The sequence below is a fragment of the Podarcis vaucheri genome, assembly GCF_965113315.1.
Source record: "Podarcis vaucheri genome assembly, chromosome: 7".
In the NCBI taxonomy this organism is placed as follows: Eukaryota; Metazoa; Chordata; class Lepidosauria; order Squamata; family Lacertidae; genus Podarcis; species Podarcis vaucheri.
In genome coordinates, this window is record NC_138765.1 from 89838891 (window position 1) to 89864407 (window position 25517).

Below are 25517 nucleotides of genomic sequence, written 5' to 3' on the forward strand. Positions count from 1 at the left end.
AGGGCTGATGGAGCTGGGACTGGGCCAAGTTGGCAAAAAGTAATGCAGAGGGTGGTCTGCTGTACTGGGGGTGGGGAGGAGAGAGGATTTCATAATCAGAGAGTTGCATTTCCAAAAAGACCTGAGCTGCACCATCTCTTTGCACCCCTGGCAGGAGACTGGCTAGCCTTTTCCTCATACCATGCTGCCTCAGGACAGGGGTCGGGAGAAGCTGCAGCCTTCCAGATGCTGCTGGACCCCTATGTCCTGCCAGCCTGACCCACTGGCTGTGCCAGCTGAGTCCGAGGGGGGCTGTAGCCCTGTAGCACCAGGAGGACACTGGGTTGGGGAAGGCTGGGATAAGAAACAAGCAAACCTCTGCATTGTTCTTCAATAAACCATGTGAAGCAGCAGTAGCAATTCTCCATGGTCACAAAGAGGACACTTACAGCTTGACTCCTTTATTTAACTCCTGGTTTACAAAGAGATCAGAGCACAGCCCCATGCAAGGGGAGCAACCAGGCAGAAGAGAGTCAAAGAGCCAGACTGCCGATAAACCACCAGCTTAAGAAGAAGCAGACTTTGCCCAGTCCGGCCTAAATGGAGCACCTCGCCCTCTCCGCAAACCACAGCAGCAAAGCCCAGAGTGCTTCCTCTTGGGAGTGGAGTCGACTGGCCTAAAATCCATCCCAGAGAGGAATCCAGTTTCTTTTGAGGAGCTTTGGAGCGGTGTGTGTGTCTCTTGAGCGTGCATGGGGCCTTTCCTGCCCTAGCTGAGCCCTGCTTCACTGCCGCTGTCCTCATCGAGCTGAGTGGAGTTCCTTTCCATGTCCCCTTTCTCCACAAAGTTGAGGATGCGCCGGTTGGCTTGGATCAGGTACTGCTGCTGGCGAAAGTAGACCTTCAGGGCTCCCTTCAGGGCCACAAAAGCAATGCCCCCCTGGCAGGGAAACAGAGAAAAGGAGGGGTAGGTGAAGTTAAGAGCCTCAAACCACCTCTTTTGCCTTCTGAGCACTGGAGAGGCAGGTCCATGTGAAGCACCACTTGGTATGGGAGGGAGGAGAGAGCAGTTCCCTCAAGCCCCTTCCTGAGAGGAGTCTGATTGACAGAGGGAAGCAGCCAGATCATCATTATCTGCTCCAGTCCAGGATTTCCTTTTCCTTTAGAACATTTAGACACGGCTCTTCGGCCAGAAGACCCCAGGGTTAAAGCAATCAGTTAAAACAAAACAGCCCTTTCCCCACAGGCTTACAATCTAAAAGGCACAGCACAAAAGAAAAAAGGGCCAGGGAGGGAAGAAGAAAAAAGAAAACATGGGGGCCAATTCTTAAAGTAAAATTGTGGTTCTTATAATGACCAGCTTGAATGGAAACCGTTCTGAGGTGGAAGGTGCCAGGTGCATCTGGTCTTCCATGCTGAGAGGGTGCAATGAGCCCCCTTGCCCATCTCTGCCATGGAGGCAGCCTACCAGGTGGAAGCCTAGGATCGAGCACTTTCAGTGGCGCTGTAGGAAGGAGCCCTCTCTCCCACTGAGGCAGCAGAAGCATCACCTGAGGGGGCTACCAGAGGGGACTGGCCTTCTGTAACAGCCAACATGGTGCCCTCCCAGTGCTGTGAGACTCCAGCTCCCACCAGCCCCCATCACCATGGCCAGTGGTTGGGGATGATAGGAGCTGGTGTCTCTCCAAAAATATCTGGGGGACGCAAGTTGGTGACTCCTGACTTAAGACAAAAGGGATTTATAGGCTCCCTCCAGGTTCTGCAGTATGGAACAACTGTGCTAACATATGTTTTCAAGCCACCTAAAAAAAGAGGGAAGACCTAAATGATGGAGAGGCAGGATATAAATCCAGAAAGAAAAGTGGAAATATGGAGCTCCTTCTATTGAGTCAGACCATTATTGTTACTTATTAAATTTATATACCACCCTCCATCCGAAGATCACAGTATAAAAACACATGGATAACATAATAATAAACAAAGCAATAACCCCCACAGTTTAAAACGCTGTATATCGTTCAGTTGGCCAAAGGCCTGGGAGAAGAGGCATGTTCTTGCCTGGTGCCTAAAGATATGCAATGAAAGTGCCAGGCAAGCCTCCTTGGTGAGAGCATCCCACAAACAGGTCCATCGGTCCCAGCACCTTGGCGGCTGCATGCCTTCCTGATGGACTGAACTGCAACTTTCACCAGCCTCAACCAGCACAGCCATATGGCGCCAGGCTGATGGGAGTTGTAGTCCAAAACTTCTGGAGGGCACCAGGCTGGAGAAGCTGAATCTAATCCAATGGGCATCATCTCCAACAAAGGTCCTTCCCAGCCTGGCTGTTTGAGATCCTTTTACCCAGAGGTGCCAGTGCACCAAACCTTCTGCATATGAACTATGTGCTGTGCCAGCTAACCCGAGGGCTGTCCCAGCCTTGCCACCATGGCTAGCAGCATTAGGGTGCTGTGGCAGGGATGCTACGTCGAACCAAGCATGGGAGTGAGTCCTTAATACTTGAATTCTGACCCAAGTATTGCACCCAGTTGACTCCAGAGTTCCTTCCCCAGTCTCTCCACTCACCAGGATGGTACGTTGGAGGCTGGAGTTCACCCTGCGGAAAGTGACTCTGCCAACTAGGTTGGCAATGGTGGGGAAGACCAGGGCCCCGCACAGCGTGCGCGAGATGGAGAGGTGGTCACTCTGGTAGCGCGACTCGGCGAGAGGGATGTGCGGAACAGGGCGGCTGATCCCTGAGGATGCAAGAGAGATTTGGAAAAACATGGTGAGAGCTAAAAATCTGTTTAATAAAAATAAGAGCAGCTGCAGAATTAAAAAATGCAAACATGAATATTTAGCATGATTTGGACAGACTGCAAACTTTGCTTGGTGCAAATTTGTTGCTGTTGTTGATTACTATTATTCTGCACAATGGAGGAACATGCTTTGCCTCTGCCCTTCCTTCCACTGCATCCTGGCCAAATGCACATGGATTAGAGGGATCAGTTCATGCTGCAGCTCATGGCAATTGCAGTTACCGTATTTTTCGCTCTATAACACGCACCTGACCATAACACGCACATTGTTTTTAGAGGAGGAAAACAAGGGGAAAAACATTCTGAATGAAACAGTGGGTGTATCATTTTTGTGCTTCATGCTGTGGCCACAGACATGTGATCTGATGGTGAATTTGGGGTGACCCAATGCAAAAATCCTGAGAATCCCTGTGGATTCATGCTTTGTAACCACGTTTTTGCACCATTGCAGCCCCAGGCAACAGTGGGTGCTTGACTTTGGGGGGGCAAGCTGTAGCCATGGACATGCTATGTGCTCTGATGGTGAATTTGGGGTGACCCAATGCAAAGATCCTGAGGATCCATGTGGATCCATGCTTTGTAACCACATTTTAAGTGGGGAGGGAAGGAAAAACACAGAAGGGTCAAGGAGCACGAGAGGGGTGTGCAGAGAAGCAGCTGGCTAAGAATGCAGAAGAGGGGTATAACGGGAGGGAGGAAAGGAAGGCAAAAGTTTCCACCCACCCACCCAAGCCAGCCAGCTTGCGCTCTCTCTCTCCCACCTGCATGTTTTCCGGCTGCCTGATATATATATATTTTAATTGCCTTGACAGAAGAAAGCATTTTAACTGCATTAAGAACTATTTAGCAGCGAAACCTAAGCTTTGCCATCCCTTAAGAGGTACAGACACTGTAACCTTCCAGATCGCATGAATTTACAGGCAAAACACTGTTTAAGGATTTCATCCTTTTAAATGGAAGAAAGCATATTTGAATGCTGTGTGTCCTCAAAAACAGAAAGCAGGAAGTCAAATCAGAATTTTAAGCTGAACCTGTAATCTCTCTTCCCTTCACAAACATTGTTCCCTCCGGAGCATGGAGAGGAATTAGAAGGAAGGACGCTCTGCTTTCCCCTCTGCTTGCCTGGAGGGGAGGGGCTTTCCCTGCTCTTTGTTCCGTTTGAGCAAACACAGCAATGAAACAGAGAGGGTGGGCAGTAAGACCCTGAGGCAGAATGCAGGAAAGCAGCCGCTTCCTCTTTTCAGGTTTCCCTTCTCCGAGACACGATTTGATTTTTGCCTCCACTCGCGCCATTTGGCTCCAGGGACCACACATTCGCTCAATAACACGCACAGACATTTCCCCTTCCTTTTTAGGAGAAAAAATCTGTGTGTTATAGAGAGAAAAATATGGTACTTGTTGTGTGTGCTGCTGTTGCCAAGCAGAACAGTCCATAACTCCAGATGCCATTCAACTCCCACTGGCAAAGCTATGTACACAGGTAGGCTCTTGGCTTACAAAAAGGACAAGGAATGGAGGATCTGCTTTTTTGTCCTGCTGCCCTAGATGCAGAGCTGTGCTCTGCCCAGTAACTAGTCTGGAAGTAGGATGGCTGTGAGAAATCCATATTCTTGTGAATTCCATGAATAGTCCAGCTTTGTCCAACCTGGTGCCCTCCCACTGCTTCTGACTACAATTCCCACCAGCAGGCTGAGGCCAATGGGAATTGTAGTCAAAAACAGTGGGAGGGCAGCGGCACCAAGTTGGACAAAGCTGTCGTAGGGTGCTGCCAATTGCCACTGTTTTGTAGGAGGGATTCATCCGCAGACCATAAATTTCGGTTGGCCCACCTTTCCTTCCAAATGCAGAGTCCAGGGGAAGCCTGTCTCATGCTGCTCTCCAGGCCCATCAACTTCACACAGGTGCCCAGGCCAGGAGGAGCGAGCGGAGGGTGGCAGCACTCACCTGGCACCAAGGCCTGCAGGGCTTGGAGCTTGCTGGAGTATTTCCGCCACACCCGCAGCACGTAGTCTTCCCAGCGGACCATCTTGCCCAGCACCAGCATGACAGGGATGGTGGGGAGCCCCATGAGCAAGAAAAGGGGGTCTGCCCGCTCCATCACATCCAGGCCCTTTTTATGACCAACAACCTGCCAAAGGAGAAGAGACTGATCAGCAATGCAGTGGGGCGAGCCGGGTGGCTTCTGCCTTCATCAGCGAGGAGAATAAAACTCCATTCACATAACCCAAATGGTCAGATTCTTACTGGATAGCTTCAGATTCCTAGCACGGCACCGTCTGAAGTACTATGATATCACATTAAACAGTCATTGCTTCCCCCAAAGAATTCTGGAAGTTTTGGTTTGTTAAGGGTGCTGAGAGTTGTTAGGGCGCGCGCGCACACACACACACGCACACACACGCACAGACAATTTCTCTCGCAGAGCTCCAAAGTGGACAGAGTTCCATGTGAAGAGGAACTGGCTGTTTAACTATGCTAGGAATGGTAGCTCTGGGAACAGGGGTCTCTTAACAACTGACAGTTCCCAGAATTCTTTGCAGGAAACCATGACTGTTTAAGGTGGTATCATAGTGTGAAAGCACCCCCTTTTTATCCCACTGATTAATCAGTCATAACCTTTGTCAATTCTGATTAAACCGGGCAGCCTCATTAAGCTTTCTTGCATATGATTTTATTTCACAAATTTTCTCCACTGCTCGATTATAATAAAATTCCCAAGTGACTTTCAAAGCTACTGACTGAGCTGAAGGCCATCTGATTCATTCTTTCCCTGCACCCCTTTGATTTACCTGCATGACAGTGACAGCCCCATACGTCACAGCCGACCAGTAGAGTGTCCCCACGACAATGCCAGCTGCAGTGAAGGGGCTCACTTTGGATAAAATTCGGTCCACTTGTTGCAAGAAATACACCAAGGGTCCTACAAAGGAAGGACAGCAGAAACTCAGTGTTGCAGGCACTCAGCTTGGGCTCTCAACAGCCACCAGGATCATGGCCTAGGCACTCAGGCCCCTTCAGAGGTGTCACATCCCTCAGCCACTGAGATTCCATTGAAAGAGGGGTGTGGGTGTGAAATCCCAAGACAGAAGGAAAAGGGAACAGGAAGGGGTCTATCCGCTTCCTTGGTATTCTGGCCCCTTCTGCTCCTGGCTTCTCAAAGTTCCTGCCAATGAGCCCGAATGAGTTGAGTAACCAACAAATGGTAAGTGATTGTTTCTTTTTAATTTTTTTCTTAAAATCTAACTCACTTTATTAAAACTAGCTCATAACATATTAGACTACTTTAGGTTTCTGCTATACATTTTAAGCACTATGATACTACTTTAAACGGTCATAGGTAAAGATAAAGGTAAAGGGACCCCTGGCCATTAGGTCCAGTCGTGGCCGACTCTGGGACTGCGGCGCCCATCTCGCTTTATTGGCCAAGGGAGCCGGCGTACAGCTTCCGGGTCATGTGGCCAGCATGACTAAGCTGCTTCTGGCAAACCAGAGCAGCGCACGGAAACTCCATTTACCTTCCCGCCGGAGCGGTACCTATTTATCTACTTGCACTTTGACGTGCTTTTGAACTGCTAGGTTGGCAGGAGCTGGTACTGAGCAATGGGAGCTCACCCCATCGCGGGGATTTGAACAGCCGACCTTCTGATCGGCAAGCCCTAGGCTCTGTGGTTTAACCCACAGAGCCACCTGCGTCCCTTAAACAGTCATAGCTTCCCCCAAATAATTTTGGGAGCTGTGGTTTGTTAAGGGTGCTGAGAGTTGTCCTAATCAATCCCTCTTCATGAGGAACTCTGGGAATTGTAGCTCTGTGAGGGGAATAAGAAACACCTAACAACTCTTGGTACCCTTAACTACAGCTCCCAGAATTCTCTGGGGAAAGCCATGACGGTTTAAAGTGGTATCATCGTGCTTTAAATGTATGCTATGGATGAGGCCTCAGTGGAGTAGACATCATCATAAAATGCCTGTCTGTGACAGAGGGTGTGCTCCCAATTGTTCGTTTGCAGCCATGGCTTTGCTTTCGGCACTGCTTGAATTTGGCACATCGTGTTGCTTTTGGAAAGGGCTGGATACACCCATTAGTGATGGGGAGCTCTTGAGTGCATCAGATCCCTTCAGAAAACACTGCAACAGGGAAAGGTGCTAAATTCAAACAGGCCTGAATCTGGAACTTCTTGCAGATGTGCCTTTTGTCAGTTTACATTTCTTAGTACAGAAAGTATTGTGTGTATGATGTGTAGAGATTTTTCCTAAATAATTCAAGAGGGTTCTGGAAGTTTCTCTGTGTGAAAGAAACAAGCAGGAGGTTCATGATGTTTGGGCTATTCCTTCAGGGAATCTGAGTACAACCGGCCTAAACTGGTTCTGTTATCTTTTCTGTCAAGGTCATGTTGACTATCATAGGAGGCCGGAAGGAGTCTGGGCTTCACTTTCTCTTTCTATCTCTTTTCCTTCTGCTGTGGTGGTCTGTACATAGTGTGCTTAGTGTTAAGGTTTAGTCTTATTATAAGTTATTGTAAGTTTAAGTTAAGTCTGCTGCAACTGGATTTCGTATGGACAGTGCCAATCTTGAATGTATTGGATTTGTGACCATTATGCTCACTTGCCTTCAGTAGCAGCAAAGCTCTGCTGGATGAAATGAAATTGCCTCTGGTCTATTCTTTTGGAATCCTGCAACATGTTAAAGTTTTTACTCTGCTAACCATATCTTAAAGATTCTGCTGTGGATCACTACTGAGTACAATACATGACACCATTACCTGTCCTGCAACTGATGCCACACAATGTGGGTGTGGTTTGTGCAAACCAACCAACTGGGTCCATTGGGGAAGTCTGGCAGGGCTCTCATTAGGCCGACCATTGGCTCTTCCCCACTGCTAGTCTATGGGACCAAGCGAACTGTTTTATTTCTTGGAAGTGTTGGGATGCAACTCAGCTTGCACTAATGCTGACCACATTTGCATGGGGAGAAAGTAGACCTCCAAGCTTCTTAAACTTTCTCACTGTGCACCTGTGCTGGCCTTCCTTCTGAGGTTAGACTGATTCTTAGGGTTGCTGACCTAACTTCAAGCTTCCTCTCCCGCTTCCTTCTGGAGCAGAAAAGGAGAGGGGAAAACCTCCTACTGCCTCTCTGCTGCAGAGATCAAGGGGCAAGGACGGCTCCTTTGGATTCACAACTAGCTAGAATAGGAGCTCTTTCCTATCCAATACGTTTCCCCTATAATTCTATATGCTTTCTCATTTTCCACACTTAGAAGTCTCACTCTGATTGCTTTACCAGCCAAGGGTGCTCATACGAGAAGTATTCAGTAGTGGCCTGCTTCCAAGCTGTGTGCTAACTCTCCAAAGCAGCCCAACGTTGTTAAACTATGACTCTGCTCCTGCATCTTGATCTCGCTTTGGCTTTTAATGACACTGAGCATGTTATCCTCGTGGACCGGCTCCAGGGAATTTTGTGCTGCAGTGGTTTTGGTTCCGCCTCCTGGACTGAGTCCAGAGAGTGGCGTTAGGGGAATGCTTCTCAGTCCCCTGGTGGCTACATCACAGGGCACCATCTCATCTCCAGTGCTATTTAATATCTATAGGAAGGTGCTGGGAGTGATCATCAGGAGTTTTGGGATAAGACACCATGAGTATGCTGAGGATGCTCAGCTCAATTTCTCCATAGCATCTGAACTGGAGAGGCCAAGCAGTCCCTGGCCTGGACACAGGGGTGAGATGGAGGAGGAAAAACAAGCTGAGCTTGAATCCTGCCAAGACAAAGGCACTGTGGTTGGCTGGCTGGCTGGCACCCATGTCTGAGAACTGAGGCAGTTCCCTATCCTGGAGGGGTTGCACTTCCTCTGAAGGAGCAGGTTCACAGCCTGGGGGTGCTTCTGGGTCCAACTTTGTCCCTGGAACCCAAAGTAGCCTCAGGAGCTTGTAGCACCTTTTACCAGCTGCGACAGGTATGGCAGCTTTGACTGTTCCTGGATCAGGATGGCTCGGTCAGTCATTAATGCAGTGCTTAATTTAAGGTTGGATTGTCGCCATGCGCTCTGCGTGGGGCTTTCGTTGCAGGTGCTGTAGGATGCCTGTTCTGCATTTGTAAGAAACTGATCAGTTAGTGTGGCAGCCCCCACACTCTGGAACGCCCTAATAAAATCATTGAAATTGTTATTCTTATTATTTGGAGGGCACCAGGTTGGCAAAGGCCTGCCAACATTGTCTGTAAGTTTCCCTTGGGCAGGTGGCTGGCTGTGGTGGGAGATCAGAGTGCTGAAGCACATGGACTTTGGATCTGCTCCAGCCAAGCAGCCCTTAGCTCAGGGATGGGGAACCTGGAGCCCTCCAGTCATTGGACCCCACCTCCACCAGCTCCAGCCCACATGGGGAGCCGGGGTGCCCTCCTGCTTCATTAACTTTCAGCATTATTCCCTCTCTCATGCTTAAGGCATGCTCTCCAACAAATTTTGCAAATTCCTCCCCCAAAGTAACACAACATTGTTTTTTATTTTCCAAGCAATGATACTACTTAGAAGATAAGTGGCTCATTTTTGTGTAATGGGGGCTTGTATTCTAGAACAATTTTAGAAAAGATGTGTGTGTGTGCATTTGTGCAGGGAAGGGGACCCAAAGCAGAGCCACACAGAGATGCTGGGACCAGGGAGACCAGGGCTCAGGAGCTGCAACCCTGAACCAGTCCTGCCGCCCTCTCTCAGCCTAAGCTTCCTCACAGGGTTGTTCTGAGGATAAAATGGAGAGCTCCTTGGAGGAAAGGTGGAATATAAATGTAATGATCAAGAAAATGATTTGAAGGAACCACTTCTGCTATGGGTAGGAGAGGGATCTCTAAATATTTTGCATACCCCCATCCGTAAAGAAGACTGTGTGTGCCTAGGTGCATGGCAAGGAAGTTGCCACTGACCACCACTGCATTGCTCCCTTTTTGACAGCAGCAGTCGGCTGCCAGAGGAAGGGTGAGCAAAAAACCAGCCTGCCAGAGTTTTACTCATGCTCCCAGCTTGGACCTGGAAACAGGTGAGACTTCTTTCTCCCAGGACCTCCAAGACCACCCCCACCCAGGGAGTCTGCAAAAGGGGCCTGGATGCTCACCAACCAAAGACCTCCCTTTATTAATAATAATAAAAAAAATTATTTATACCCTGCTCTCCCCAGACAAGACCGGGCTCAGGGTGGCTAACAACCAATAATAAAAACAAGTTGATTAAAATACAATTTAAAAAGATTAAAATAGGACATTAAAACATTAGGATGCAGCCTCTTCACAGGAGGGAAAAGGAAATAGAAAGAGGGGGAGGGAATCAAACTGATTCTGAGCCAAAGGCCAGGTGGAACAACTCTGACTTACAGGCCCTGCGGAAAGAAATCAGATCCCGCAGGGCCCTGGTCTCATGAGGCAGAGCGTTCCACCAGGCCAGAGCCAGAGTTGAAAAGGCCCTGGCTCTGGTTGAAGCTAGTCTAACTTCCTTAGGGCCCGGGACCACTATGTTGTTGCTATTTATGGACCTTGAGGCTCTCTGTGGGGCATACCAGGAGAGGCGGTCCCATAGGTACGAGGGTCCTAGGCCGTTAAGGGCTTTAAAGGTCAAAAGCAGCACCTTAAATCTGACCCTGTACTCCACTGGGAGCCAGTGCAGCTTGAAAAGCACTGGGTGAATATGCTCCCATGGCAGAGACCCCGTGAGGAGCCTCGCTGCAGCATTCTGCACCCGCTGGAGTTTCTGGGCCAGCTTCAAGGGCAGCCGCGCCTAGAGCGAATTACAGTAGTCAAGCCTGGAGGTGACCGTCGCATGAATCACTGTGGCCAGGTCGGGGCGGGAAAGGTAAGCGTCGAAGGCGGAAAAATTTCGCCTTGGCTGTTGCTGTAACCTGCGCCTATTACCCCCAAGATCCCAGGAACACAGGAAGTAGCAAGGCCAAGCTGATGGCCAAACTAAATGCCCGAATGTATGTATTTGGCAGTACAACAAGGCCTCCCATCACTGGACTCAATAACTAGACGTGCACCTTTGGATCAGGACCCTGCTGACACTCCAGGAAGGCTGTAGGAACAGCTACACAACTGCTACGTTGCTGCCTGGCTATTTTGTTGTTGGCATCCATCTCTCTTAAAAGTAAATGAAATGCGCTTCCAGTGGCAAAGTCAACCATTGTAGCATCACAGCGCCTGCTGTGGCTGAAGACGACAAGACCCCCCTCTTGTCCTTGCTGATGTGGTCCAAAGGAAAGCAGAGCAATCCATTTGGCCTCAAGGATTTGAGACCCATTGGCTCCCCTCACCTGGTTTAGCCAGCCAGTGGAAGCCATTCCTGGGGTGTGGCTGCTGTTGCCTGCTAGGAGCCACAGGTGAGAGCTGATCACAGGGTGGGGACCAAGGGTGGGCAAACTACCGTATTTTTTGCTCTATAAGACTCACTTTTTCCCTTCTAAAAAGTAAGGGGAAATCTGCTATGATTAAATGGGCACAAGATGTTGGACATAACATAATGATGGCTGACTGGGAACAGTTATGGACCACAGGTATGAAGTTCACGGCATGTAATGCCTTAAGAGAGAATACTTATTGCAAAGTACTGGAAGACACAAGATTTACCCACTCTGGAAGAATGGCAGATGAAGGTGATGGACTATATGGAATTGGCGGAAATGACTGGCAGAATCCGAGACCAGGGAGAAGAGTCGGTGGAAGAAGATTGGAAAAAGTTTAAAGACTATTTACAGAAATATTGTAAAATTAATGTATGTTAGAATGATGTTGGATAGGAATTAAGTGGTTTTCAGCTGTAATACTATAAGGGAATATGAAAAATGGATTATTAATAGGTAAAAATTTAATGTCACAATATTTTAAGATTAAAGATTAGGTTAAATAAAGAGGGGAAGGATTTGCTGAACTAACAAACTGAACTGGAATACAAAAAGGGGAGGCGTGAGGAGGTCCGGGAAACAAGCTAATGGAAAATAAGTAATGGAAAGATTCTGTTGTTTTTAACTGTTTTTTTATATTTTGTATTTTTCTTTTTTCATTTTGTAATATTTTGAAAATTTCAATAAATATCTTATAAAAAAAAAAGTAAGGGGAAATGTGTGTGCATCTTATGGAGCAAATGCAGGCTGCGCAGCTATCCCAGAAGCCAGAACAGCAAGAGGGATCGCTTCATTCACTGCACAGCAATCCCCCTTGCTGTTCCGGCTTCTGAGATTCAGAATTTTTTTTTCTTGTATTCCTCCTCCAAAAACTAGGTGTGTCTTGTGGTTTGGTACGTCTTATAGAGCGAAAAATACGGTACTTCAGAAAAAGTAGTGTGTGTCCCCTAGCCCAGTGGAAATCCTTGGCTGGACAGCTCACCTGCTGCTTAAACACACCTTGCCTTGGACCTGGCTTTGCTGGGCAGCTCCACAACTTTGCTAGGGACTCAATCTAGCCACACCAGGGAATGGGGCTGGCCAGGCCACCCCTACAACTCACCTAGTTTGGGGAAGACAATGCGATACTCCGTTCCACACTGTGGGCAGCTCACACTGCCTGTGCTGTTGCCTTTCTGCTTCTCATCCAGCCACCGCTGGAGGCAGGCCTGGTGGATCCATTTGGTGGAGCCTTTGCAGCGGCAGGGGCAGACCCACTCAGCTGAGCGGTCATCGCTCTCTGTGCCAAAACAGACCCAGCAGTGCCTGGGGGGGGGGGGAGAACATAGCTGTCACTTGTTCCACCAGTTTGAAGGTACATAAGAAGCCGGACAAGGTAAGGTTTTAAACTCCCTAAGACTGATATGTGATAGGATTGAGGTAGTATGGAAGAAGGATAAAATTATAAAGGAATTAAATAATTTTTAAAAGTTGAAATCTGTGTTACAAGTAAGTGAAAGTTGGAAGATGAAGGTTGTCTTTGCAAGAGTACCATGAGAGCATGTAAGCAAGAGATTGTTATAACTGTTGTAGCCACAGAGATAAGAAAGTTGCAATGCCCCATGGTTAAACCAGAAGAAGCCAGTTTTGCCACATATTGACGTAACTGCCGCCACTGCTTGTGTGTAAATCAGTGGCTCTGAAAGGATGTGGCAGTAAGATTCAAGAACAAAGAAAATTTAAACATTTCAGAATAGTATAGGATACTATTAGTGCAACGTAGTGCACACACACACTCACAGTGGTACCTCGGGTTACATACGCTTCCAGTTACATACACTTCAGGTTACAGACTCCGCTAACCCAGAAATAATACCTTGGGTTAAGAACTTTGCTTCAGGATGAGAACAGAAATCGCGCGGCAGCAGCAGGAGGCCCCATTAGCTAAAGTGGTTCTTCAGGTTAAGAACAGTTTCAGGTTAAGAACGAATCTCCGGAACAAATTAAGTACATAACCAGAGGTACCACTATATATGAATATGGGTAGATATGAGAGCAAGAGTATCAAACAGCTCACACCTCTCATTCAGTTTGTATACATACTTAAGGTACATTTGTAAGAGGCTTGCTTATCATTCTACTTTGGGAATGATTTGTGCTCTTATGTAGCTGCATTATTTTATAATTTCTGGATCATACAGTATTATAAAGTGGATGTCTTCTATGTTATAAATCAAGCACTGCCAGGAGTTGCTTTTTTTTGTTTTCCAATATATTTCTTATCAATAAAAGAGCATGTTTTTATTCTGAAAGTCTGGCCCAGAGAAAAGAGCTTGAGAACCACTGGAATACAGGGTAGGCCAGGCTGTGTTTTCCAGGCTCAAGACCAGGACAGAGAACCTTCCCCCGACTTTTATTTCCCTGGGAGAAGTGGGTGGGCCAGGACGGGGCTGCCTATCAGTAGTGGACAGGGCCAAAACTCACAAGCACCACCCATACCACCAGCATGGGCACAGACATGCCCTCTCCTTGCACAGCCCACAACCCACACTCTTCCTCCTTGGGTAGCTTGGGGACAGGGCTCAGCCCCACACCCCAGCCTCCACTGCAGAGCTGTTTCCAGGGCTCAGCTGAGCAGCTTGAGAGCAGGACACAGGATGGGGAGCTTGAACCACACTGCTCACCTGATTTGAAAGAAAGGTGAGCATCAAGAAGAAATGGCCGGGGCCTGGGAAGAGGCCAGGGGGTCAGATCAGGAGACGCACTGGGACCCATCCCTGCTCTAAAAGGAAAGCCATGGGAAGACCAAAGGGATTTCCCAGAGTCCAGCAGGTGCTTGGGCTACAGGATGCTTTTCACATCGTTCAGGAATGTCTCCCTCTGACCACAGCCTGGACAGGAGCCAGTGGTCCCTGTTGGTTCCCCAGTGGTTTCCAAGACTATACCACCAGCCACGGTAATCCTTCTGCACTAGCGCTGAAAACAGGTCCTGAGACATGCCTGAGGCATAGGTGTAGTGCAGGTCGGCACACCCAGCGTGTCCCAGTTACAGCACACAGAGTTTGAGTGTGTAAAGTGCTTTGATAAGGCTTCTAGTGGCCCTGTAATGTAATACTGCAGATGAAAGCATGAGGCTTGGGAAAGAACAGGAGCAAATATAGGAGTACGCAAGATCTAAACGTGGGACTTCCTGATTTGTGGCTCCTTGTTCTCAATCACCTTGACATGATAGCTCACAAGACTCGTTCCCCACAGCTTGGCCATCAACCCCACGATCCTATGCATTTCTGCCCCGACATACCTGGGATTTCCTCCAGCCCAGGTATATTTATAGCAGGGATGGGGAAACGGTAGGCCTCAATATGTTGCTGGACTACAACTCCCATCATCCATGGCAACATCTGTATAATAAAGGGTTACAGCTGAAGGGTTGTATGCAATGCTAGTTCATCTTGGACCCACTGAAATCAGTGGATTCACGGTCATTGGTTGCAATGTGTTTACTCTGAGCAGAACTCACAATGGAGACAACCCTTATCAATCTGGATTTCTGCTGCTTGTCCTGAGTGAGACTGTGGGACTTCAGACATCTTTTATATAAGAGGTGCTCAACTGACAACATTTTCTGGGATGGGAAGCTTGCTTCAGACTTACCCTGATGTCTTCCCTCAGCACCAGGCAGCTGAAGGGCATTTCATTTCATTTTATTTCACCAATTTAGATTTAACATAGGATTGCTTTGATGTGGCTCTTACACCCTATTGTTTAATTACTCTAGTCTTTTATTGATTCTGTTTCTTTTCATTTATTTTATTGTAAGCCACATTTGGTATCTATCAGAGGGCAGCATTACCATTTTGTTAATATAAATACAGACAATCAAGCCGGTTTTTCTAAATGTGTGGAAAACTGGTTAGAGAGAGGCCTGGGTTCCTAAAAGAGCCTTCCCCAAGCAGGCGCCCTCCAGATGTTTTGGACTACAACACTCATCGGCACATGCGGTGGCAGTAGGGAGAGAAACTTGGGAAAGGCTGTCCTACGATTTGCTGTAGAGACGCTCACTTGTCTTTCCGGACAAAAAAGCGCTGCGAGGCTTTCAAGAAAATCGGGAGTTTAAATTTCCGTTTCCCCCGAGCCCTTTCCGCCCCAGAAGCGCCCGCGGGGCCGAAGCCCACGGAAGGGGCCCTTGGAGCAGCCCCTCTCTCTCGGCCGAGCCGGCTTCCCGGGGCTGCGGCGGAGGAGAGAGCAAGGCCCCTTTCGGCTCTCGGGAAACGAAGCCCGAAGCAGCCGCGGAGCCTCTTGGGGGCTTCGGAAGCCCGGCGCCGCCGCGGCCGCCACCTTCGCGCCCCCAGGCAAGAAGGGCAAGAGAGGCTTGACATCCAAGATGCCCCCCCCCCACCTGGGCTATCCCTAGAAGCGGGCTGAGGCGGGGGGGGGGGAGGAGAAGGGGCGGCCATTGGCACGAGCCCCCCCCCCGGCCTGGCGCGCCGAGCCCAGCCTACCTCTCCGAGGCTTCCCCGGGGGCCGCCGCGTCTGCCATCATCGCCCGCCGTCAGCCCGGAGATGCGGCCCGCGCGGCGAGGCCTGGCCCGGCTTCCCGCTCCTGCTGGCCTCCGCCTAGGGCAGCACACGCCGCTCTTCTCCGCTGGCCAGGAGGAGCTTCCCCTGCCGGAAGGCCGCCTCGCCGCCAGGCCCCAGGACGCGCCCAAGGCCGGCTGAAGGCGGCGGGACTCGCTCCCCGGGGAGTGAACGGGGCGAGGATGGCAGCCCAGCCCCGCAGCGGCCGGGACCCAGGGATCGCGCCGCTCCTTGGAGTTTCTCCAGGAAAGCCCCCACGCGGCCTTGGGACTCCGGGGGTTGAGCTTGGCGAGGATGGACCAGCCAAGGCTTAAAACTGGGCCGCGGGGCATAGGACTTCCCCATTGTTCTTTCTTTTTGTTTCGGGCATCCGTCTAGTCACCTCAAAATAGGCTTTCCAGGTCTCCTGGAAAAGGACAGTCCTCTTTTGTTTTTTAAAAATATTTATTAGATTTTCCAATTTTTTACAAGAAAAAAGAAAAAAGCAAACATAAAAACATTAAAAACACATAAATTTCACAACTTATTTTCTCATAACTTGTTTCCCGGACCTCCTCATACCTCCCCTCCTTGTATATCCAATTCAGATTATTTATACAGCAAATCCTTATCTCAAAGCATTACAGCTTAAAGAGAAAAAAGAAAAAAGAAACACCTTATTTTCTCTCCAACATCTTAGATTATTATAACTTTAAATGCTTGCTTACAAAAAGAAAACCATTTTTTCATAATTACAGCCTGAAACCACTTAATTTCAGTCCAAGATCATTCAACATTCCTTAATTTTATAATATTTTTGTAAATAGTCCTTAAATTTTTTCCAGTCTTCTTCTGCCGACTCTTCTCCCTGGTCACGGATTCTGCCAGTCATTTCTGCCAGTCCCATACAGTCAATCAGCTTCATCTGCCATTCTTCCAAAGTGGGTAATTCTTGTGTCTTCCAATACTTTGCGATAAGTATTCTTGCTGCTGTTGTAGCATACATAAAAAAAAGTTCTGTCCTTCTTTGGCACCAATTGGCCGACCATGCCCAGGAGAAAGGCCTCTGGTTTCTTAGGAAAGGTATATTTAAATACCTTTTTCATTTCATTGTATATCATTTCCCAGAAAGCCTTAATCCTTGGGCACGTCCACCAAAGGTGAAAGAATGTACCTTCAGTTTCTTTGCATTTCCAACATTTATTATCGGGCAAATGATAGATTTTTGCAAGCTGGACTGGGGCATGTACCACCTATATATCATTTTCTTAATATTTTCTCTCAAGGCATTACATGCCGTAAATTTCATTCCGGTGGTCCACAACTGTTCCCAGTCAGCAAACATAATGTTATGTCCAACATCTTGTGCCCATTTAATCATAACAGATTTAACCGTTTCATCCTGAGTATTCCATTTCAACAGCAAGTTATACATTTTTGACAAAATCTTGGTTTTAGGTTCTAACAGTTCTGTTTCCAATTTAGATTTTTCCACCTGGAAACCAACTTTTTTATCCAGGTTATAAGCCTCCATTATCTGATAATAATGAAGCCAATCTCTCACTTTATTTTTTAATTTCTCAAAACTCTGCAATTTCAATTTATCTCCTTCTTGTTCCAAAATTTCCCAATATTTCGGCCATTTGACCTCCATATTGAGCTTTTTCTGAGCCTTTGCTTCCATCGGTGACAACCACCTTGGGGTTTTATTTTCAAGTAAGTCTTTATATCTTGTCCAAACATTAAACAATGCTCTTCTGACAATATGATTTTATGGAAGCCGCCCAGAGTGGCTGGGGAGGCCCAGCCAGATGGGCGGGGTATAAATAATAAATTATTATTATTATTATTATTATTATTATTATTATTATTATTATTATTATTATTATAAATGCTTTATGTGCTTTAACCTTGTCATACCACAAATATGCATGCCACCCAAAAACGTTATTAAAACCTTTTAAATCCAAAATGTCTGTGTTCTCAAGAAGCAGCCATTCTTTCAGCCAGCAAAATGCCGTTGATTCATAATAGAGTTTAAGGTCTGGCAGGGCAAATCCACCTCTGTCCTTTGCATCAGTTAATATTTTAAATTTTATTCTGGGCTTCTTGCCCTGCCAGACAAATCTAGAAATGTCTCTCTGCCACTTCTTGAAACATTCCATTTTGTCCAAAATTTGCAAAGATCGAAACAAAAATAACATTCTTGGCAATACATTCATCTTTATAACGGCAATTCGCCCTAACAAGGAAAGCTTCAGATTTGACCAAATTTCTAGATCTTTTTTAACTTTCGTCCAGCATTTTTCATAATTATCTTTAAACAGATTTCCATTTTTAGCTGTCATGTTAATCCCCAGGTATTTCACTTTCTTAACCACGATCAAACCTGTTTCATTCTGAAACTTCTCTCTTTCCATCGATGTTAAATTTTTCTCCAAAACCTTAGTTTTTAGTTTATTTAATTTAAATCCTGCCACCTGACCAAACTCTTGAATTAATTCTAATACTCTTTTAGTACTAGATTCTGGCTCCTGTAGTGTCAAAACTAGATCATCTGCAAATGCTCTCAATTTATACTGTTTAGCTCCGACCTGTATACCTTTAACCAACCGGTCTCTTCTAATCATATTCAGCAAAACCTCCAGGACCGATATAAAAAGCAATGGGGAAATTGGGCACCCCTGTCATGTCTCTTTTTCTATTTTAAATTGTTCCGTAACCACATTATTTACAATTAACTTAGCCTTTTGTTCAGAGTATATTGCACCTATACCATTTTCAAAACCTTGGCCTACCCCCATACCCTGTAAGTTCTTTTTCATAAAACTCCAAGATATATTGTCAAAGGCTTTCTCCGTGTCCACAAATATCAAAACTGCTTTAGTGTTTATATTCACTTCTAGCTGTTCCAAAATGTCAATTATATTCCTCAGATTATCGGATAGATGTCTTCCCGGCAGAAAGCCCGCTTGGTCCTTATGAATCTCTTCGATCAGCACTTTTTTAAGTCTCTTAGCCAAGATATCAGCAAAAATTTTGTAATCCACATTTAATAAGGATATGGGACGGTAGTTCTTAAGTTGAGTCTTTTCAGTCTCTGTTTTCGGTATAAGTGTAATGTAGGCCTCTTTCCACGTTTCTGGTGCCCTTTCCCCCTCCAAAATTTCATTACAAACTTCCTTCAAGGGTTGTATTAGCCAGTCCAGTCAGCCCATCCGGCCCTGGAGATTTGCCCAATTGCATATTTTGAATGGCCCCTTCTGTCTCCTGGTCAGATATTTTACAGTTCAACATTAGCTTACTTTCTTGTGAATTTTTTTGTAATCCATTTGTTTCCAAAAAAACGGTCAATGTCCATTTCATTTTGTGGCCCTTGTGCATACAATTGTTTAAAATACTTCTGGAAGCAATTTCTAATTTCAATTGGATTATGTACCTCTTTTCCATCTATGTCCAGATTTGTAATGGTATTTAATTTTTGTCTCTTTTTCAATTGCCAAGCCAGTAATTTCCCACATTTATTCGCTGATTCAAATGTCTTCTGTCTCATTTGTTTAATTTTCCATTCTATTTCTTGATTCATCAGTTCCATATACTGTACTTGGTATAATTTTATTTCTCTCAAAATCTCCTGTGACTTTGGCTTTACTCTCAATCTTTTCTCCCCTTCTTTTATTTTCTCCAGAATTTTATCTTTTTTCTCATTTCGACTTCTCTTCTTTAATGCATTCTGTTGTATCAAAAACCCTCTCATCACGGCTTTACTTGCATCCCAGATTACTCTTTTTTCAACGTTGGTAGCCATATTTATTTCAAAATAGTCTTTCAAGGTTTTTTGGGCCTTTTTATAAACTTCATCTCTAAAAAGGGTGTCATTCATCCTCCACCTAAAAGAGCACCTTCCCTCTTTAAGCCTTAACTTGGGGCGGGAGGGTATTCATGGGGGAGTTCTTGGACTTATCTTATCGAGGTTAGGCTCAATAGAGTTCAGCAGTTTCCTCTGCTTCTTTGGTTGTATTTCAAGCCAATCCGTCGTCCGGGAGCTCCAAGGTTGTAAGTCAGTGTAGCAGTATCAGTAAACAGTGCGACGATAAAAGAATAAAAGAATAATTAAAACGAGGCGACAAGGCAGACAGCCAACAGTCTTTAAGGTCCTTAAGATGCAGTTTTGGGGTCTTGAAGAGGCTAAAACTAATAAAAACGCTTAGTTAAAATCGGAGGCTCTAATTAGGCTGCTACCTCCGTCGCCATCTTCGCCTCCTCAGATCGTATCATACAGAAACGCCATTTGCCTTCCCACCGCAGTGGTACCTATTTATCTACTTGCGCCAGTGTACAGGAGCTGGGACAGAGCAACGGGAGCTCACCTTCCGATCGGCAAGCCCAAGAGGCTCAGTTGTTTAGGTGAAGCAGGTGAAGCAGAGGCTGTCCCTGCACTCCTGCTGATCTTTGCAGCACCAATGATCAAGATGGCACTGACTTGTGAGGCCTGGCACAAAGACTGCACTTTATTTACTTGTCATCAGTGAAGAGGCCTCACCAACACTTTGGCGTCACTTTGGCTGCTAGCATTTTCATCCCCCTGCTCAGTTTTGCCAGGATCCAACTGCCCCCTCGCCCTCCACCCCTCACCCAAAGCTTTACATCTCCTGTTTCCACCTCCAGTCTCTGGGATAGGCAGAGAGAAGGCCCCCGGTTCAGTTCCTCCATAGCATCCCCAAGTAAGGATCCCCTCCCCCCAAAAACCAGTCTGAAACCTTGGAGGGGCCACAGCCAGCCAGTGTAGGCCACATTGAGGTGACGGACCCCTGCTCTGTCGCATTCACTCACCACGCCCTGCCAGAGGAGAAGCCCATTTGCTGAGTTGGTGCACACTTCCAGCTCGATTGTCTCCAGTGAGTCCGGGAGGCTGCAACCAAAAGAAAAAAAAGAGACCAAGCGATGAGAGACTGTGCACATTTCTGCTGCGTTAGCCAGTTTCCCCACAGGAATCTGGTTGGTCACTGGGAGAAGAGAACGCTGGATGAGATGGCCCTTCGGTCCAATCCAGCAGGGCTCTCCTTAGGGACACCCGTTGTAATAGCAGAACCTCCCTGCCCAGGAGCAGTCTACCTCTGAATACCGGGTGATGGCGAACAGCAACTGTAGAGTTGCACTCGTGCCCTGCTTCCAACCCTCCCGCAAGCACAGGACGCTGGATTCGATGGGCCACTGGTCAGATCAAGCTGAAGGCACTTATTACGATATGATATGATAATCTTTGTTGTCATTGTCCCATACAGAACAACGAAATTGAAAAATCTACATAAGACATTCAAAACCCAACAAGCCTGCTATCCCAGCTATCCCAACCTGGTAAGCCTGGTATTTTATAAGACATCTGAAGGCAGCCCTGTTTAGGGAAGTTTTTAATGTTTGATGTTTTATTGTGTTTTTAATAATTTGTTGGGAGCCGCCCAGAGTGGCTGGGGAAACCCAGCCAGATGGGCAAGGTATAAATAAATTAGTAGTAGTAGTAGTAGTAGTAGTAGGCAAGAGACTGGCCCCCATGGGGGTGAGAGCATTCTGTCCCAGCAGGAGGTGGTCCAGATTCCTGCATTGCTGGGGGGGGGGAGGTTGAATTAGATGACTCTCGGGGTCCCTTCCTACTTCACTGTTCTATGAATCTGTGATTATAAGACCCCCTCACTATGCAGTGCAGAGACTTATCATCATCATCATCGAATTGTAGAGTTGTAAAGGATCCCAAAGGGTCATCCAGCCTGACCCCTTACAAGACAGGAATCGCAGCTCAGGAATCCCCAAAAGATGGCCATCCAACATCAGTTTAAAAACCTCTGATGAAGGAGAGTCCGCCACCTACCAAGGGACTGTTCCACTGTTGAATGGCTCTTATTAAGCCTAACTAAAATCAATCATAAGCTAAAAACACCTGCCAACATTTTTACACGTTTGGATAAGCAATTGCCTTTTAAAAAATGTTTTTAGCAGGTGCCAAATAGAGGACAGTGAAGGCACCCAACTGATGTCAGTAGGCAGGGGGTTGCAAAGTGTCGGTGCTGCCACACTCAAAGACGGGATTTCCTACAAAGTAAAATGTAGCACCTGAGAAGCAGTACCAGTTCCTTCATGGGCTTCTCTCCCTCTATGGGATGACCCCCCACTGATGCCTAGGGGTGCCATCTCCTAAGGAAAGGAGAAGGTGAGAAACAACGCTCTGGTTTCTGTCACAGGAGGAAGGAGAGAGCGCCAAAGCGAAGGACTTCATCAGCCTTGGGCTGAAGGACGGGCACCTGGTGTTCAGGTGAGGGAAGGCCGCATAAGAGCGCACGCTATTGGCCGCTCTGCATTGAGGCTCCAGGGTGGCCAGTGTGGTGTAGTGGTTAAGAGTGGTAGTCTCATAATCTGGGGAACTGGGTTTGCGTCTCCGCTCCTCCACATGCAGCTGCTGGGTGACCTTGGGCCAGTCACACTTCTTTGAAGTCTCTCAGCCCCACTCACCTCACAGAGTGTTTGTTGTGGGGGAGGAAGGGAAAAGGAGAATGTTAGCCGCTTTGAGACTCCTTCAGATAGTGATAAAGAGGGATATCAAATTCAAACTCTTCTTAGAATCATAGAATCATAGAGTTGGAAGAGACCACAAGGGCCATCGAGTCCAACCCCCTGCCAAGCAGGAAACACCATCAGAGCACTCCTGACATATGGTTGTCAAGCCTCTGCTTAAAGACCTCCAAAGAAGGAGACTCCACCACACTCCTTGGCAGCAAATTCCACTGTCAAACAGCTCTTACTGTCAGGAAGTTCTTCCTAATGTTTAGGTGGAATCTTCTTTCTTGTAGTTTGGATCCATTGCTCTGTGTCCGCTTCTCTGGAGCAGCAGAAAACAACCTTTCTCCTCTATATGACATCCTTTTATATATTTGAACATGGCTATCATATCACCCCTTAACCTCTTCTTCTTCTCTGACACTGACCGTGTGTTTCCTGCAGTTACCAGCTAGGAAGTGGAGAAGTGAACATCCTGTCCGAAGACCCAGTTGATGATGGAGAATGGCACAGAGTGACAGCCATCTGGTGAGACGAGTGTGGAGAGATGTGGCTTGGGACACCCCTAGTTTGACAAGCCCAAGAGTTGTCAAGGCCCTGTTTCCTGAACAAGGCGGGTTGAGGAACAATTTGTTTGCTTCTGGGGCTGGGGATGCTGTCCCAGCCCTTGAAGCTGGCCCAGAAACTCCAGCAGATGCAGAATGCCGCAGCGAGGCTCCTTACGGGGTCCTTGCCGCGGGATCACATTCATCCAGTGCTTTACCAGCTGCACTGGCTCCCGGTGGAGTACAGGGTCAGGTTTAAGGTGCTGGTTTTGATCTTTAAATCCCTACACGGCCTAGGACCCACATACCTACAGGACCGCCTCTCCTGGTATGTCCCACGGAGGACCTTACGGTTTTCAAATAAAAACATCTTGAAGGTCCCAGGCCACAGAGAGGTTAGGCTGGCCTCAACCAGAGCCAAGGCTTTCTCGGCTATGGCCCCAATCTGGTGGAACGCTCTGCCACAAGAGACTAGGGCCTTGCGGGACTTAACATCTTTCCGCAGGGCCTGCAAGACAGAGCTGTTCCAGCTGGCCTTTGGTTTGGACTCAGTCTGACCCTTATGTTTCCCTCCCCTTATGGTTTTGATCCATGGGCTATTTTTAAAATGAGGCTGCATTTTAAATTGCATTTTAACCTGTATTTTAAATTGCCCCCCCCATTATGTTTTTATTGTAATTTTACTGGTGTTAGCTGCCCTGAGCCCAGCTCTGGCCAGGGAGGGCAGGGTATAAATAAAAGTTGTTGTTGTTGTTGTTGTTGTTGTCGCCATCATCATCCACGTGAGGATTCCCCTGTGGAATATCCTTGGACCACATTTCCAGTTCTGTTCCCATGGACAGACGACAAGCACTTCCTTATCCATGCTCATCCTCTCCAATCCAACCAATCTCACTCAAAAACACCTTCGTCCTTCTGACACACTCTCCCATTCCTCCTCCAGGGAAGGGAAAAGAGGCTTCCTTCAAGTCGACGGCGAGGAGATGGTAGCTGGGGAATCTCCTGGCAAGAACGTCATGGTGAATACCAAAGGTCGAATCTATATAGGTAAGCGCCTTCATCTCAACAAAACTAGGAACACTTTCAGGGCACTTTGGGTGTATGGGCTTCATGAGGGATTCACACTTCCCCTTTTCGTTTAGTTTTCAGCAGTCCTCATCAACTGAGTAGGTTTTCTTCTTCTTCTTCTGTTATGTTTCCCTCGGGGGTACAGCCATGAGGTGGGAACAGGCCAGAGAATTATAGAATTGTAGAGTTGGAAGGGACCACAAGGAACATCTAGTCCAGCGGTTCTCAACCAGTGGGTCCCCACATGTTGTTGACTACAACTCCCATCATCCCTGAGCTCTGGCCTTGCTAGCTAGGGGTGATGGGAGTTGTAGTTCAACAGCATCTGGGGACCCACAGGTGGAGAAAGGCTGATTCTAGTCCAACCCCATACAATGCAGGACCCGTTTGCCTCAATGTAAGACTCAAACTCATGACTCTCATGCTCTACTGAGTGGTGATGGCCACGGCGGCAGCAGCTTCTGGCAAGATCTTGCCAAGATCTCAGAAGATCTTGCTAGAACCCACTGTCGGCACCACCACTTTGCAGGTGCTGCCGCAGAACCCAGGTCAGGGCGCCTGCAGTGCGGAAGCACCTTCCCATTTCACCTAAGGCAACAGAAGAGGATGTGCCATCCATGCAGGAGGGCATTGTTTTCATGTTTCCTTTCAACGCTGATTGCCACACTGGTTGCTGCCTGACTTCTAGAGCCTTTCCATGCAAATGGTGTAAAATTCACAGGTGCCGCACGACAACTTTGTGGCATCAGCCCTCCTGAATTTGGGAAGGCTGTTCAAAGGACCCTCATCCTCAAAGCTTTACACTTCAGTCTGGACTGTGTCAATGTCTTGTCACTTTCAGAGCACTCTCAGGGCCACCCATGCCTACAGGATGTACCCGGGTGGACATTATCGATTTGCTAAGCAATGCTTCTTCAGCCTCCTACAAATGGTTTATTGAATATTTACAGATAAATCATAAACAGATAAGAACATTGGCGGGATTATTGTAATAACCTGCAGTTTCATAAGAGTATATATTTAAAGAAGATAAATAAATTAAAGTTACTGTCAAATTAAGTTACCGTATTGGCCCAAATATAAGCCGCACCCAAATATAAGCCACACCTTTAAACTTCAAGGAGGGGAAAGAAAAAAATACAATACCCAAATACAGTGGTGCCTCGCAAGACGAAATTAATTCGTTCCGCAAGTTTTTTCTTCTTGCGGGTTTTTCGTCTTGCGAAGCACGGTTTCCCATAGGAATGCATTGAAAATCAATTAATGCGTTCCTAGGGAAACCGCTTGCCAGGCTGGCGGTGCGGAGAAGGGCTTTTCTCCGCACCGCAAGCCTTCAGGACAGGTACGGGAACAGAGGGGAAGGGGCGCAGCGCTTTCCCTCTGTTCCCGGGGCTTGCGTGGGAGGAGGGTTTTTCCTCCCCACCGCCAACATTCAGAACAGCATTCTGAATGTTGGCGGTGGGAAGGAAAACCCTCCTCCCACCCCAAGTCTTCAGGAAAGCCATCCGATGCCGGGCGGCGGGAGAAGGCTTTCCCCCTCCCCCTCCCGGCATCGGAGCTTCGTCCCGATGCCGCGCGGCGGGAGGAGGCTTTCCCCCTCCGCCGCCCGGCATCGGAGCTTCGTCCCGATGCCGCGCGGCGGGAGGAGGCGTTCCCCCTCCGCCGCCCGGCA

General features: G+C 47.5%; 1 protein-coding gene and 1 long non-coding RNA gene across 3 annotated transcripts; one reads left to right on the plus strand and one right to left on the minus strand.

Moving 5' to 3' along the window:
• Window positions 1-424: 424 nt before the first annotated feature.
• On the minus strand, window positions 425-20557 carry LOC309536344 (E3 ubiquitin-protein ligase MARCHF5-like). Of its 2 annotated transcripts, none has more exons than XM_082230508.1 (6): window positions 20517-20557; window positions 12250-12452; window positions 5567-5697; window positions 4722-4905; window positions 2545-2714; window positions 425-919 (listed from the first exon to the last, which is right to left on the minus strand). In XM_082230508.1, exons 1-6 carry the CDS (start codon window positions 20540-20542, stop codon window positions 749-751), a joined length of 885 nt encoding a protein of 294 aa, XP_082086634.1. In that variant the 5' UTR covers window positions 20543-20557; the 3' UTR covers window positions 425-748. The 2 variants fall into 2 exon arrangements, with proteins under 2 accessions (XP_082086634.1, XP_082086633.1); XM_082230507.1 differs by lacking the exon at window positions 20517-20557 and adding an exon at window positions 15629-15762.
• Window positions 20558-21801: 1244 nt separating this feature from the next.
• Window positions 21802-23893, plus strand: LOC309536511. Its single transcript, XR_014221545.1, has 3 exons — window positions 21802-21990; window positions 22677-22760; window positions 23721-23893. It is a non-coding gene; the product is annotated as an uncharacterized lncRNA (long non-coding RNA).
• Window positions 23894-25517: the final 1624 nt, after the last annotated feature.

Coding starts and splice junctions, on each gene's coding strand:
- LOC309536344 (XM_082230507.1), bottom strand. CDS start 15,669: ATGATGGCAGACGCGGCGGCCCCCGGGGAAGCCTCGGAGAG. Junction 4,906..5,566: donor GGGCTGTCACTGTCATGCAG/GTAAATCAAAGG, acceptor CTCCTTTGGCAG/GTTGTTGGTCATAAAAAGGG. Junction 2,715..4,721: donor CCTGCAGGCCTTGGTGCCAG/GTGAGTGCTGCC, acceptor TTGCATCCTCAG/GGATCAGCCGCCCTGTTCCG.